This window comes from Podarcis vaucheri (assembly GCF_965113315.1).
Source record: "Podarcis vaucheri genome assembly, chromosome: 3".
NCBI lineage: Eukaryota > Metazoa > Chordata > Lepidosauria > Squamata > Lacertidae > Podarcis > Podarcis vaucheri.
Genome location: NC_138761.1, coordinates 42,749,263 through 42,765,797, shown reverse-complemented (window position 1 = coordinate 42,765,797; position 16,535 = coordinate 42,749,263). Strand labels below are relative to the sequence as shown.

Sequence of the window (16,535 nt, the reverse complement as noted above, 5' to 3'; positions counted from 1 at the left end):
AAAGCAGGTGTTTAATGTTGCATCTAATTTGGCCTGAAGCCGCTGTGGTATGTTAGCTTCCATTAAGAATAGACAATATTTAAAAATTCTTAGGCAATTTATCCATGAGATGAATCGGTAAAATAATTCATTTTCATGTGCCACTCTTGAATATGAATGTTTCCAGGATAATTGATAAAAAATAAAATAAAAATTAGGATAGTTAATTATCAACCAATAATTAGCAATATGTTTCAACATAGCCTTTTTCCTTGCACAAGTATTTGTAGTACATAAAGTTAGAATGGGGTTTGACATATAAATTGGGCTCAGAGAAAAGGGCAGGAGTGCTGCCAAATGATTCTGTGTAATGTGGGGGCTTGCCATGACATTTGATCCAATGAAGGAAATTTATCCCAAATTTATATCTGTGAAACCAGCATAGTCATGAGCATTTTTCAAAAAATACATCTTTATTGAAATAAAATGTAAAATGAACAGCACCAGTCATATTTCATTGAACAAAACAAAACATGGGCTGAGTGTTCACCAGCAAACTCTGGTAGCAGAACTAAAACAAGAGAGCTAAATATCACCCTACGGCCTCACAGTAAAGAGGCTGTGTATAGAACTTTTTGTTTCTGCACCCTGAATTCTTCCGATTTTTTGCAAAGGCCTAGCTCAGGTGTGATGAAGCTGAGGCTAAGTTCAAAATAAGTGGCTCTTTCCTTGATAGTTGGATGGAGTAGCTGGAGTACACCAGTAGTTCTTCTGTCACTATCATTCTTTTTTATAACTGTAGATGTAGAACATGCCCTAGAATATGCAGCTGCCATCCAGAAAAAAAATACCCTCCAAGCTTAAGTCCCTCCTGAAAAGCGTTCCTGAATGTTAGGGGACCCTCCAGAACAAAATAGGATGTATCTTGGAGGACTACAGTAGGTGAAGGTAGGATTAGCAAAAATCATGTTCCCCAGCTTTCACAAGTAGGAGCAATTTCAGCTGAGGCACTTTCAGCCTGGTATATATTAAGTAAACCATGAAACATTTCAGAAACAAAAATCCAGATTTATTTTTTTTACCAAGGAGTAGATAATCATATATCTGAGAATTTCACGAGTTAAGTCACTGTGCTTTTTATAGCCAAGCACCTTCATGAAAAGTTATTTTGTTGTTGTTGTTGCTATTTTCAGAAGTGAAGCCAGCTTGTATATTTAATAGTGTGGAATATTATGATGGAGATATGTTTCGAATGGATGCCTGCCGGTTTTGTCGATGCCAAGGTGGTGTGTCTATTTGTTTCTCGGCACAGTGTGGTGAGCTACATTGTGACAGATACTATGTACCAGAAGGAGAATGCTGTCCAGTATGTGAAGGTAATTATTATTATTATTATTACTGTATTATTATTATTATTATTATTATTATTATTATAGCCCTGGTGCTCTTTGAATTTGATTTAAAAGTACAGTCGACTCACAACTTGGATGCATTTAACTTCAGCAATGACAGCTTTACATGTTTGGTGGCCAGCCAGCTGCGATTGCACAAATTAAATGCATGCAAGGTGAAGAGCTTGAAAGCTCCCAGGCTTGCTTACTGAACGCTGGGAATGTCTCATGAGATCTCACAGGACCATCTGAGATCTTGTGAAACCCCTAGAGCCCAGTAAGCAAACCAGAGAGTTTAAAACGGCTATCTAGGCTTGTTTTCCCTGACACAGAAAGCACTTTTCAGCTCTCTGCCTTGCTTACTGGGCTCTGGGAAAGTCTCAAATGGGTCCTGGGATCTCACTGAAGTGTCCCAGAGTCCAGTAAGCAAGGCTCCACTTTACACCCAGGGGCAAGGCCCACTCAGCACACTGGCTTCAGGAAGGTTGGGATGGTCACACGGGTGTGGTTCTGGGCTTGTTTTAGCTATACAGTGGTACTTCGGGTTAAGTACTTAATTCATTCCGGAGGTCCATTCTTAACCTGAAACTGTTCTTAACCTGAAGCACCACTTTAGCTAATGGGGCCTCCTGCTGCTGCCGCGCTGCCAGAGCACGATTTCTGTTCTCATCCTGAAGCAAGGTTCTTAACCTGAAGCACTATTTCTGGGTTAGCGGAGTCTGTAACTTGAAGCGTATGTAACCTGAAGCGTCTGTAACCCAAGATACCACTGTACATGATTTCAGCTTTACATGTAGTCCCTGGAAGCTAACCCCTGCACCAGTTGTAAGTCGTCATAGATTTTAGTATTATTTAATGTGTTGAAGCGATAGCTCATAATTCCTGGAAAAAGAACCTTGAAATTGGGATGGCTGCTCAGGATGCTATTCACTTCCTTGATACCCCAAGAGTTTTATAAATAATCTGAATTATCTCTAGTGCTTATATATCTTCTGCAAATGTAGTATTTCTGTCAGTTTTCCTTATTAAAAGAGAGTCCAATTCATAAAGTTCTGTAAAAATATAATTCACTGTTGATAACATTTGGGAAAGATAATTTACATTTTTGACACTTTTAAAGCTGTGCACCCTTGCTGTTGTAATGAATATCAATGTGGTCTTGTAATAAATTATTTTTAATCCTGTGTTGACATTCTCTCAGAATGTTCAAAATGCTATATTATCAATAAAACATATGTATTAAACATTACAAATAAATTGAACCATTTTGATGTGGTTTGGGGTTGTTGTTTTTAGATTCCATTTCTCCCGTTAGTAACCCTGCTGGGTGTTACGCTAATGGCCAGATTCAAGCACACGGTGACCGCTGGAGGGAAGATGACTGCACTTTCTGCCAGTGTATCAATGGAGAATCTCACTGTGTTGCCACAGCCTGTGGACAGAGCTGCTTGAACCCTGTAAAAGTGCCTGGGGAATGCTGTCCAATGTGTGAAGGTAAGGCATGGAGAATGCAAAATACCATTTTAAGAATTGGCATAAAAACTTTTCTAGTGTTGATTTTCGATGTGGTGCTAGAGTTACTGTTAACATTCAGAGGAGCTTCTCTAGTATGTGACCTCAGCCAGGCACAGATTATATAGTGAACATCAGAGCAACTAGGTGCCAACTTTCCTGAGGGCACATGAAGCCTTCCCATTTCCCACACTCTGCATAGGAGGAAGAAGGAACACATCTTTATCGGTCAGAAATTTTCACTGCTTCATCATATTTGCTGGTAGTTTCGTTGCCCACCAATGTTTTCTGCTCTGTTCTAGATGCAGATTCAGGTCCCCATCCCTACTGCTTTGCAATCAGCCATTGAAATTCAGCTAGTTTCCGATGAGGGTACATTGCCTCCCTTGCCCTGACAAGGGGGGGCATGTTTGTTTTTCCTTCTGTTATGCACCCCCTTCTGAATACCATCAGATCAGGTTTGACTATGTGATAATAGTAGTGAAAGCAAACAAAGCCCTCCCATTGCCCTCACTCTGAATTGGAGAGAGAGAGAGGATATATTTCTGTTGCCCAGGTAACTGGGTGATTCTTTCTGTAATTCTTCCCAAGCTTTCCTGGCAGCTTTGCACACTTTCTTGCAGGAATACAAATGCCATGAAAAGGGGCTGTATTTCATAGTGGGGGACGGTGAACATTTTCATGAATGTACTTCCCATTGCAACTTAGTAGTTGTTTGAGTACTGTTGATTAGGAGTGAAAAAATGAGAAGGTGCCAAGTATCTGAAGATGTTCCGTTTTCTGAAACACTGGAAAGTATTTCTCTCAAAAAAACAAGTCCTGTTTCCTCTTCAGTACTATCATCACTAATATTATTAGCTTTGGATCATAGATCTAAGGGATTTGCAACAAGACTGAATTGGCTTCAAAACAACATTGTTTCTGTCTGAAAGAAATAATTTTTATTTCAGGCTCCCCACTATAAAATGCATTAAAAAAATTTAGGCTTCTGAAAATAAGAACATGTGAACCAAAAATATGCTCTCTCTCTCTCTCTCTCTCTCTCTCCCCCCCCCCGAATGTTTAGGTTTTTTGTGGTTTTAGATACTTTCAGAGCACTAGCTCTGCAGCTGTTCAAAATTCTAAGAGGCCAAATTTGTGATAGGTTAGCAACAAGCCACACTCCTGATTGACTTTCCTTTTTTGATGCCCACGGTGACACTGATTTCACAGAGAGCCAGGCCTTTGGCTAGATACCTCAGGTGTAATTAATTAATTAATTTTGGAACCTGAATTCCATGGTGAAGAGCACTCTCACTTGTGGCAGTTTTCCATGATCTTTCCAATGATCAGTCTTGTGACCTTTTTCTGAAAAAGGACACACAATGCTTGAACCATACATAGCCGTGGGAGTCCCGTGGTTTAGACATTGTTTTGGGAAAATATTCCTGAACTGATAGGCATCTTGTGAAGTTGGTGAATCTGTGTTGCCCTTCATATAAAAAGCTGAGAAGGTGGAGGTATGTTGAAAAAAGAGAAATGAATGCAACTCTGTTCCAGGCTTGTCCATACTCATGTCTGCTCTGTTGGGAGAGTTTTCATGTTTCTTCCTTTGCCTCTATTGTTGCTGTAGAATATCACCTCCTTTGTGAATTCTTTGCTTTTATTTCTTCTGTAAAGTTTTAATTAAAGGACCAAACCAAGCAATGCAGCCTTAAAACCACTTTGTTGTTTCTGCATTAGGAATTTGGGCACCAGGAAGGAAATTCTCTAGCACTGAACTTGGAACTGGTATTTTTCATGTAATGAACTCGGGGAAAAGAAAAGCTGTCTGGAATGCTAGCTATGAGGATGGAAAACATTTAGTCACCCTTGGAATGATATGAATGTTTTTCCAGGAAGCTTAAGTCAACGCATATTATGCAGCTCAGGAGGCAGCATTTAACTTTTTTTGGAAGACAGACAATGTTCCACAAAGAACATGGAAGTTTAAAAAGTTAATTAAGGAACAGGTTTGTCAGGGGCAAAACAGACTGTTATGTTTGATTAATCAGTTAACCTTGCAGCTGCACACTTTTGTGCACTTGAGCATATCTTTATAACATTTTAATAAACTATAATATAGGCATTTTAATGAATCATTTGCCTCTGTGGCTTAGATAGAAAGATGCCCGGCATAAGAGGAGAGAAACTTCCACATGCATATAAGGAAGGCTCCAAACTTTTGCTTATTTCCTATCTCCTCCCTGAATCACACCCTTGTTGTTCTGAAGGCTCCCCAAGCTTCCAGGGGTTGTTCAGGGGCAGTGGGGGAAAGGAATTGAGCTAGGAAGGAAGATGTAAGGAAGCTCCATTCTATGAGCAGAACACTGTGTGTGGAAGTTAAGATCCAAGAAATCTAACTAACTTTCTATTGCCTGCTCTGTCATATGAATTTAACACAAGGGGTCCAAAGTAAGTCCAGCTCCTTTGAGGACCATAACACTTAAAGATTTTTGGTTTATGTTGATGGACTATCATGTTCTGGAATGGGGTGGCTGTTCTACCCTTCCTATCTTTTGGCAGACAGCATGAGTAGATCTTAGAAATTGTTCACCTAAGTACAGTGGTACCTCAAGTTACAAACTGCTCAGATTACAAACGCTTCAGGTTACAAACTCCGCTAACCAGGAAGAGTTACCTCAATTTGAGAACTTTGCTCCAGGATGAGAATGGAAATTGTGTGCTGGTGGCAGCAAGAGGCCCCATTAGCAAAAGCACGCCTCTAGTTAAGAACAGGTTCAGGTTAAGAACGGACCTCTGGAACGAATGAAGTTCATAACTAGAGGTACCGCTGTATTGTCTGCTAAATCTTTTCCTGCATGTTTTGTTTTGTTTTATTTTTACAATTCATTGCCAAATCTGAATTCTTTTGGATATTCATGAATGTTTTATAATGCATATATGCCGATCATTTAGCAATTTCAAAATTTTTATAGACTACCAAAACCTTATTGATCCTCAGTGCCCAAGCAATCATTGGGCAATGTAGGCAGGTAAAAATTAATTAACCAAGCAGTCCTTATTATAGAAGACAGAGTATATTGAATTATTAGATTGTTTTAACTAAAGTCTCTGGTAAGGAGAGTAGAAGTTTTTGAAAAGCCACTAATTAGAGGTGCCACCTTCTTAATGCCGTCTCTCTCACTGAGACGCAACATGAACTAGATGATGTGGACAAATTATTTGAGGTAATTCTAATATGCACCTTGCATTTTGAAACTTTTAAACACTTTCTTCTAAACTTGAAAGGAGATGACTCATAAATGGAAAGTACTCAGCAGAGAAATTATTTAGTAGTTGTAGGTAATACAGCTCATGTTCATAAAGAAAATGAAAACATCTATTTGCATTGTGTTTCATGATCTAAAGAATCTGAATACAGGAGGCATTTAAAGAGAAGTTGAGTGGTTACAGACATATATGCAGCTGGGTTGGTAGATTCACTTGATAAAATGGCATCACATTGGGTGTTTATTATGACAAGTAAACCTGTCAACATTATTTAGCTAGTTCAGCATTAAACTTTAGTCTGTCAATGTTATTTTCTCGATAGACTTTCTGAATGCTGGTGTATATAGTTTGTTAAATACCACAGTGTTATTCCACAGAAATTCCTATGAATCAATGGCTGTCTGATGCAATTACATTTATCTTTAAATATAATTGTAATCAATAATATTAACAGCAGCCTTCTTTACCATTTCCATCCCTTTTAAAAAAAATCTTTCTACAGTTTAGAGTCACATCTAAAATATACAGAGACGGAATGTTATTTTCCCATCCATTGTCTCGTCATCTGTGCACTCAGTCTTTCTTCTGCAGTTTGTCAAGGGCAGCAATGAAAGGCTAACCTAGGTCACATGACCACGTGTGCTTTTTCAAGCTTAACTGTTTGTCTATTCAAATAGCTAGAAGCCTGGCAGTAGCTGAACTAGCTTTATTTGTTGAGTCTTGTTCAGTGAAGTGAAAAGAGCTGATTTCCCCCTCCTTTTTTTGTAACTGCATTTTTTGAGGGGGAGGGAGGGGTCTGAAATTATTTCTTTTGTCCTCTTTTGCAGCTTATTGAAACTCAGGCATCCATATAAAATTAATCTATCTTGGGGTTTACCTTTGTGGATAGGAAAAGTTAGTTATTGGTAAGCTTGTTCTGAGAGAAATATTGAGATGTATAGAATTGGAATCTGTATGGGAGTAGCTGCACCTATAAAAAAACAAAACAACCCACATATGAATAACTACCAGCAGTTGTTTCTGCCAGGCATTACAGAAGTTCTAACACATTATTCAAGAAAAAACAGCAATCCTTCAGGAATATGCAAAACATAAACAATTGTAGTTTTCAAGGGTTGAAATAAGTAATTGAGAATAACAGCACAGCAATGTAAATGTATAAATAAAATATTTAAAATTTATTTCCAGATCTCTTCTCAGCATCCAACAAAGACTGAAATAAATATTTCAATATTTCCTGAACACCATGTTAAAATTTCAATAGGCTTTTAACACAAGGGCATAATAAGAGCCTGTTGGGTCAGGCCAATGGATGCATCCTGTTCTCATTGTGGCCACCCATGCTTGTGGGAAACCCACAAGAACACTCCTTTGGGTACAGCATAGCCATCATGACTAGTAGTCATTTATAGCTTTATCTGCCATGAACTTGTTTAATTCTCTTTTCAAGCCATCCATGTTGGTGGTTATCACTAGCTCCTGTGGCAGTGAGTTCCATAGTTTAACTATGTGCTGCATGAAGAAATATATTTTTGTATCTGCCCTTAATTGTCCAACATTCCGTTCCATCTTATGTTCATGAATCCAGCAGGCTCTTCTTATATCCTTATGGGAAAGAATATCCATTCTCTAGCTGCATGACATGAATAATTTTATGAATAATAAAACCTTTGTCTTTGGTAAATACTAAGCTATGCATATTCTGGTAGGATTGTTCGTCAAGTTTTCTGAAGGATTTCCTTATCAAACATTGTGATTTTTCACTGAGACGCACATATTGGACATGTGGCATAGCACCTTCTAGATAAAAAGCGCATTGACCCCCCCCAAGGCCCTGTTAACAATTTGATTTTTTTTTCCTACCTCAAGTTTCAAAACATTCAGATGTACAGGGAGCTGTTTTGCTAGCATCTAGCTTTATCTAACATGTATTTCTAATCCAATTTTGCAATAATTTGTTTACATAAATGAAGGTTTTAAAAATGTTAGCTCTTCTCAGCTTAACATTATATCTGATATCACAAATACAAAATAATGATTTAGCACACTTGATCATGACTGTCTGGACTATACATTTTCTTTGTGGAGTCAGTCTACTTACGTTGTGCCTAACAAAATGAAATTTCAAACTCATTTAAAATCTATTGGGACTACTATGACATTAGAAATAAGATATTTGCACCATTTCAGTGGTTTTCTTCTACAATAATTGCACAGTGCACAGCAAAACATGAAAGCCTTTCTGAGTGATAATGGTTTCACTAATAACAGCCTTTGCTGGCTTCACTTTGTTATGCCTCTGTGGTAGATCTAATAGAATTCTCAAGCTCATCTAAATTGTTTGCAGCATTTATCAGTTCAATGAACTGAATCTGTTTTGGCACTGGCATTGGTCCTTGCAGAATCAGAGGATTCCAAATACCAATAGCTTATATTTTTGTTTTGTTCTTTAAATATTGTTATCAGTGCTGGCGTGGTTGCTCGAGAGCAAACAGGCAAGACTCCCCGTTGGTCTTTTCAAGGCTTTATTATCTGTCCAAAACGTTCACAATGCAGATCGACTCTTTTCCATGTCTTCTCAGTCGCTAGCAGAATCTGGGAGTGGGCGGTCCTTAAACTTTCCCCAGCAGAGTAGTCTCTTGGCCCCCATCCTATGCCTCCCCTCTCTGCCGTAAACCGACTGCACAGGGAGGGCGTGGGCAAAGGGAGACCTGCCTCCCCTCCTGCTTTGTTCATGCTCGGTGCTGTGGCTCTCCCTTGCATCCTCCGAGCCCTGCATCCCTTCCCCACTGGAAGTGTGGCTTCCCTCCTCCGCAGAGGAAGTGCTGCTTCTCACGATCTTTGGAGGCTCCCCGTAACCCAACTGCCCTTCCACCTCTCGCCTCTGAGCTGATGGCAGTTCCCTGACAAATATGTAAGGCGTTCTGAATTTCTCTCAAAAATCATCTGTTTTCTTATTACTGACAAATACTTGGCAGCATTATTTTCATTGCATTCATAGGAAATTATGCACATAGAATGTATGAATTTAATGGTGTCAACAAAAGGCCAGTTTGAGACCTCAGTCATGTGCGTTTTAAAGAACATGGTGAAATGTGTATACATAAGTCTTTCAAACTTGACAAAGCATATCTGTATTGTGTGTTCACATGGTGTATTCTATGTATTCACAAAAATAGTGCGAAATGGCCACTAAAATATCTTGCAAATACTATGCAATATAAAATATGTACATTTCTGTGTCTGATGGTCTGGAAATTTATCATATGAACTAGAAAACTGATTTGAAATTAAGAATAATGGTCTGGTTCCAATGAACTTCTGTATGTGTAGAGTATTTGTGGTGGCGAAACAAGACTGCATTTCCTTGCCTACTAGGCAAGCTTAGCACACCATACATACATCTATGAATATAACACTTGTGTATGTACTGTCTAGTGTGCATACTCTTCAATGTAATTAACAAGCCACAGAAAGTTGAGATACAGGCATGTGGTTCAAATTTATGGATATTGAGTTTTATCTTTGTATGCTTTAAGTAAACATTGGATCCAACACATTAAGTTCCAGTTGATCTTTTAAAGGAGTTGCGCAGGCAATGATTGCCACAAGCTCATTTGCATAATATGTGAAATTAATTATTTTGTTTAAGTTTACTGAAAGATGGATTCTGGTGAGACTGGTCTTAGCTTTGGGATATGTTTGGTTGCAGGCTGAAACTACGAGTCACTGAACAAATATGGTAGGCTCTCCACTGCAGACAATGGTTTTAGTCCCTAGCCGTACCAAGTGTGTTGCACAAAGCAACAGTTAGCACCTTGAGCAAAATTATGGCAAAGATAAAGTCAGATCCTGTTAGGGTCAGGAACTGGGGGAGTGTAAAAAATCTCAGTTTCAGATTTCAAAGCAGATAGTTAATGGGATCTGAGCAATTAAATGCTGTTCTGCTACAAACGTAGTCAAGTTTTTCTAGTTGGCTAGAGCCGACAATGTCCAAATTTTAACTCATTTGAATAAGCATTTCCATTAATGACTCTTAGATCTTAGCATGTGCATATTTTAAAATAAATTATTCCTTTCTTTCCATTAGAGCCAACATACATCACAATAGGTCCACCCACGTGTTATCCTCTGGTGAATTGCACATTAACTGAGATGGATTGTATTTATGACTTCAGAGTAGACCAAAATGGTTGTCGCATCTGCCAGTGCAAAACTAGTAAGTATACAGTTGATGTTGAATTGTGATTCTAAAGAGCCTACGTTGACCAAAATCATTTTCAAAACATTCTTAGCAACTTTGCATTCTTTTTTCCGTCTTCAGTACTATCTCATGCACAATATACCATGTTCTCTTTTCCAAAAAATATATAAATAAATAAACTTATGGTGGGAGAATACCCTTTAGAAAAATCTATGCAACAGAAATAAATTTCCAGATATATATATATATATTTGATATTAATTTTGTCAGTCATATTTTTGGACCCTGCAGATAAAGGTCAGTATGGCTCTATAAACAGTTTGGGAGCATTTGAATGGTCATCCACCATTTTTAAAAGGTGTTTGTGATCCTGATTTACTGATGTAAAACAGTTCAGTTAGCATTTCTGTGCCCATGAAAATGGGGAGTGGGGAGAGAGCGCTATTCACACATTACATATAGCTAGCTACCTGTTCATCCTAAGGGAGTCAACAGCACTCTCCCCATTGCAATTTCCAGCAACTGGTATTCAGAAGGATATTCCCTCCAGCCATGGAGGCAGAACAGCCATTGATAGCCCTGTCCCTCATGAATGTCTGGGTTTACTAGACTCTTGATTAACTCCTCTCAACCAGACTTTCTTCTGAGATGGTTTTGGGATGAGGGAAGATAAATTCCACCTTAGACCTGAATGTGTGAAGCCACAAACTGACACCCAGTGGTCTCCATACACAAGCAGAAGTCAACTCACACAATGCTGGATTTCAGACATGCTCTAAGGAGTGTTTATTGGTGGGATTGCAAATTTGATGTTTGGGGTCAAGTCCTAATAAAGAGAACTGAGGGGAGTGGTTAACAGGGAAGCATTACGTGGTTGTTTTAGTGGGACATATTTAAAGAAAGCTTAACGTTGAGTTCTAGTGCATCATGGGAACTAAGGGGATGTGCCAAAGACTTCATGGAAGAGGTCAGTTTTAAGAGGATTTTGAAGGAAGTACAACAATGATTGTATTAGCCATAAACTGTAACTTTATCAGCAGTGCATTTTCAAGGGGTTAAGAATGATCAATGATTTGTGATAGCACTTACGCAGACTGAAATAAACAAAAGCTAAAAACATAGACAGATCTATAGCTATAATTATAGACAAGTTTAAATATAATTGCACTTAGGAGTTTAGTCCTGCATTTTCCTTCTTTCCAACCCTGACAGTGCTTTTGACAAACTGTCATTTAGAGGCTTCAGACTACAGAGAATGCAATTTGCTGTTCTTTTCGATTGCCCTTCTCTTCTGTCTGGTCAGTCCAGGGGATGGTGAAACATTTCTCACTGGTGGACTAGATCCTTATCCATATCCAATTTCACAGATGTCCCTGTGACATCAGGAGATGCTGCACTTTAAAGCCCTGAGTGTTCTGAATATAATGCGCAGCTGGGCAGTGTTCAAACAGTGCTGTGCTACTCTTTGAATTTCAGAAAACCAGCTAGTTTCTAGAGTTTTGAAGAGGAATGTAGGGAAGTTTGTGAAAGAGGTTTTAAATAGTCCTGCACTGTTGTTTAAACTTCCAGAGGTTTAAAAGTTTTAAGCACCAGCGGTTCAAAGAGCAGCACAGGGTTGTTTACAGAAGGGAAACTGCTTGCAGCTTCTGGAGCAGGGCATGCTCCCACTGCCACCTTCTTCTTCTTCTTCTTCTTCTTCTTCTTCTTCTTCTTCTTCTTCTTTTTCTTCTTTGGCGATCACTCGTAGCCAAGTAAGATTGTCTTCCATAAACACGGTTTTAACAATGAGTCCGTAAGTGACTGTGGAGGCCAATTCTGGATCCACATGTCCTTCTACAGTGGGGACATTGGTTTCCGGGCGGGAGTCGATCACGGTGTGGAGTTGCCAAGTGTGCCTTCCTCTTAGCACATTTCTCCCTTGCGTCCTGAGTTCGAGTGTCTTCAATGCCCATGACACCTTTGGTAAAGGCTGTTCAGTCCCACTGCCAATCAGCTGATGAATGAGGGAAATGGCCTCATGGGACAGATTGGAACCCACAGTGGGTTCAGTGTGACCTGCATGCTATCCACTCCTGCTCTTAAGAGTTTGCCAAAAATCAGGGAGCTTTTCTTCTTCTTGAGCAATCCTGTTTTCCCCATCCTTAGTATCCCTGCTTCTCTGGGGCCCCCCAGACCCAGAAATTCTACTTCTCGGCCACTTGCCTGGCACCATGACTAGTTGTCCTGTTGTTTCCTCCACCGCTTGAATTTGTTTTGTTTTGTTTGTACTTAAAAACAGTGACGATAAAAGGCAAGAAAGCACAGGCTAGCAATTTTTTCTTTGGTAAGTTGCTATTCGAACTACACTTTGCTTATGGTAGCTGAATACTTAATCTGCGATTCTCAAAAAACCTTTAGAAATAAATATATACAAGGAGGAAATATTCATTAGCATTTCTGCCATATAATGCAATTCTTTTAAACAACTAATAATGGTTAGCAAAATGTACTGTGATGTATGTCAGTTCTAACATTATAGAGTTGATCTAGTTGAACATGATCTACATTTTTACCTCCACCAAATGAAAAATCAGTCCTGAGTGTGGAGCTCCCTGAAGCACTACTTCTCCATACCTTTGGTTTCAGTAGGGTTTGTTGTCCCTGCTGCCACCAGTAAATGGGAATTAATGCATCAGGTGGGCCCCAAGAGACATGGACAATGAAGGAGCTGCTGCAGTGACCCGCAACACCTATGCCATGTTTGTCTTCCTGCAAGTGCAATTTGGTTCCCTTGCTGGAAGTGAGGAGAAGCATTATATGTAAAGAGATCTGTGACTTGGAACATGGAAGACAGATTGAGAGTTTATGGGTAAAAATTGTAGGAGAGGGAAACAATAGTGACCTTAATGGGGGCGTCTGCTATAGAGCTCCAAGGCAGACTGAAGACTTGGGTGTGCCTTGATAGAGCAGATTACCAAGCATTCAGAAACGAGAGATATATGAATCATGGGAGACTTCAATTACCCCAGTATCTGTTGGAATGCAAACTTTTCCAAGAATGTAAAGCCCAACAAATTTCTCAGTTGCCTTGCTGACAATTTCATTTCCCAGAAGGTGGAAGAAGTAACAAGGGGGTCATCTCTCTTGGACACAATCCTCACCAACAGGAAGGAACTGATCGATGAAGTGAAAGTACATGGGAACCTTGGGAGGAAGTGATCGTGATCTCTTGGGTTTCATTATACAGTGGTGCCGCGCAAGACGAATGCCTCGCAAGACGGAATACTCGCTAGACGAAAGGGTTTTCCGTTTTGGAGGTGCTTCGCAAAATGAATCTCCTATGGGCTTGCTTTGCAAGACGAAAATGTATTGCGAGTTCCTGCGGGGTTTTTTTCCTCCTCCCCCCCTTTTTCTAAGCCGCTTATCAGCTGATCCGATAAGCCGCTAATAGCGCTAATCTGCTAATCCGTCAATGGGCTTGCTTCGCAAGACTAAAAAACCGCTAGACGAAGAGAATCACAGAACGGATTCTTTTCATCTTGCGAGTCACCACTGTATAGAGGCAAGGGAAAGCTGAATGTAGTTGGACATGCACTCTGAACTTTAAGACTGCTGATTTCAGAAAGCTTAAGAAGCTACTGGGTGAGATCCCATGGTCAGAAATACTCAAAGAAAAAGAGAGTTCAAGGTGAATGGGAGTTTCTCATTGAAGGTGAAATATTGAAGGCAAAAATGCAGGCAATTCCAACAAGAAAAAATGGTGGGAGGCACCTAAAGCCAGTGTGGCTGTAAGGATGAGCTGAGATGGAATAAAGGAGAAATCACAAAGGAGGAGTATGCACAAGTAGCCAATTTACAAGAGAGGTTAAAAATAATAAAAACTGTTTCTTCGGACGTGTTCAAAGCAAGAGGAAGAACAAACAAGTGGTAGGTCCTCTGTGTGGAGAATATGGATAAGTGCTATTGGGTGACAGAGAGAAGGTGGAACTGCTCAACACCTACTTTGCCTCTGTCGTCATGCAAAAGGAAAACAGTGCCCCACCTGGTGATAACAGAATAAATGATACAAGGAAGGAGGTGCAGACCAAGATAGGAAAAGAGAGTGATGAGGGAACACGTAGCTGCTTTAAATGAATTCAGATCTCCAGGGCCTGGTGAGCTGCACCCAGGGATACTCAAAAATAGCTTGTGGATGTAATCTCAGAGCCTTTTGTCTATAATCATTGAGAATTGTTGGAGAACTGGTGAGGTCCCTGTGGATTGGAGGCCTGCAATTGTTGACCCCATTTTCAAAAAGCTGGGGGAGAAGACCCAGGTAACTACTGACCGATCAGCTTGACATTGATACGCGGAAAGGTCCCAGAACAGATAATTAAATAGTCAATTTGTGAGCACTTAGAAAAGGAGGCTGTGATTACCCCAGCATGAGTTTCTCGAAAACAAGTCATGCCAGATGAATCACATCAGGTTTGGTTTGGTTTGGTTTGGTTTGGTTTGGTTTGGTTTGGTTTGGTTTGGTTTTTTGATAGTTACAAGCTTGTTGGATCAGGAGAATGCTGTGGACATAATGTATCTTGATATCAGGAAGGCTTTTGACAAAGATAGAATGTGGTAAAAGGATTTAACCAGAAGAAAGTCAAATAAAAAATGAGGCAAAATAGAAAAAAATAAGTTACTTAATTTATACCTGGCCTTTTGGCCTAGGATGAAATATCCAATTCAGGCCTAAAGCAATGGAGAAGCTATGCAGTCCTAAAGCAGTTGGCATAAAATATAATGGGGTAGATCTGGAAAAGCCCACAGAAGGGGGCTGCCAGGTGCTGATTTTACCATTCCTCTTCTCCCCCAGGCAAGCCTGTGAAAAACTGCTCCTGCAGGTTGGAGGGTCCTACTGAATAGTGTGAGCGGTTCACTTGTGGAAGTTGCCTCTGCCCAATCTGTGGGATTCCCTTTAACTTCCCATGCTGCGGCCCACTTCTTCAGCCACAGCCTGCCCCCCCCCCCCGCCCCGCCTTTTGAACAGGCTTTTCAGTGAGTTGCCAGGGAAAGGAGGGGGCAGGAAAGTAATTATTTATTTATTTTAAATATTTATAATTATGACTTATATTTTACTAAATTATAATATATTTTTAGGAGTCGCCTTCTGTAGACTTTTCTTTGGATCCAACCCAGTAACAATAAACTATGCAAATATAAAACACTGTAGTTTTAAAACCGGCAAAAACTATGTAATGCATCAGAAGTCAGTTAACAAAGTGCCCTCTATAATAAAAGTACCCATCTAAAAAGAGCAAGGGGATACCTCATATATGTTTCTCAAAGTTTGAAAAGTAGCACCATTTTGGGAAAACAATTCTGACCAAGAACTTACTTGATTCAGCAGATGCTGTGCAAAACATGAGGAGAGTTGAGTATGTTTCTCTCAGATCATTAACTTATTTTATATATATATAAGTGCTCCAGAAATACACTAGGAATATGGCAGTACAGTTGCAACCAACGAAAAACACAGGATACTGTTCTTACATTCCTAAATCTCTTTGCTGAGTTTTGAATGACTTTTCCTTGTCTTGCCTGAGCACTTGAAAAGACCCATTCCATTTCCTCCAGGCTAGGTGGAACGTGAAACTTTTTTCCATCACTTTCTTGGTTTCCAAAAGCAATGGAGGCCACTAGCTGCCTGTGGAGTTGAAGGAAGCCTCCTCTTTCTCTTGGGTCCCAAGCTTCAATAGACAGTCTTTGAAGTAAGTGGTCCAGGATTTTCATTGTGTATGAAGAATCTGTGTGCAGGCACAAATGGCTAATCCCACATTATGTATTTGGTAAAAATATTTTTTATTACCACACATCCAAATTACCAAGAGCAATTTGGGAAGGAGATTTTGCCTCTGCTGTAATGCGTAACAATGCTGTATTATGAATATATGTGAATTTATACTAACTTGCAAGATATACATCCACACATAGTTATAAGCTGTATTTGGAAGAAGTGGTCTGAAGGATCTTAATTTGACTTTAATGTTATTGGAACATAATTTGCCATTAATGTTGTTAGAGGTTTTGCATGTCAGGTGTTGCATAGTACTTTGGAAAAGCTGCACTGTTTTCTTTGTGACATCTGTATTAATGGATTATATATCATACATGCTGTTACTGTGCTTACTTTTCAAGATACTTATCGTATTTTTGATGCAATATATCCTTGGCCTTAGTGAATT

General features: G+C 39.6%; 1 protein-coding gene across 2 annotated transcripts in view; it reads left to right on the top strand.

The window, feature by feature from the left end:
- The window catches only part of CRIM1 (cysteine rich transmembrane BMP regulator 1), a 130,940-nt gene that overhangs the window by 94,232 nt on the left and 20,173 nt on the right, over positions 1–16,535 (top strand). For both annotated transcript variants that reach the window (XM_082215000.1, XM_082214999.1), the window contains 3 exons: positions 1,173–1,355; positions 2,667–2,864; positions 10,225–10,353. In XM_082215000.1, the coding sequence (XP_082071126.1) occupies positions 1,173–1,355; positions 2,667–2,864; positions 10,225–10,353 (510 nt within the window). The remainder of the gene's footprint in view (positions 1–1,172; positions 1,356–2,666; positions 2,865–10,224; positions 10,354–16,535) is intronic.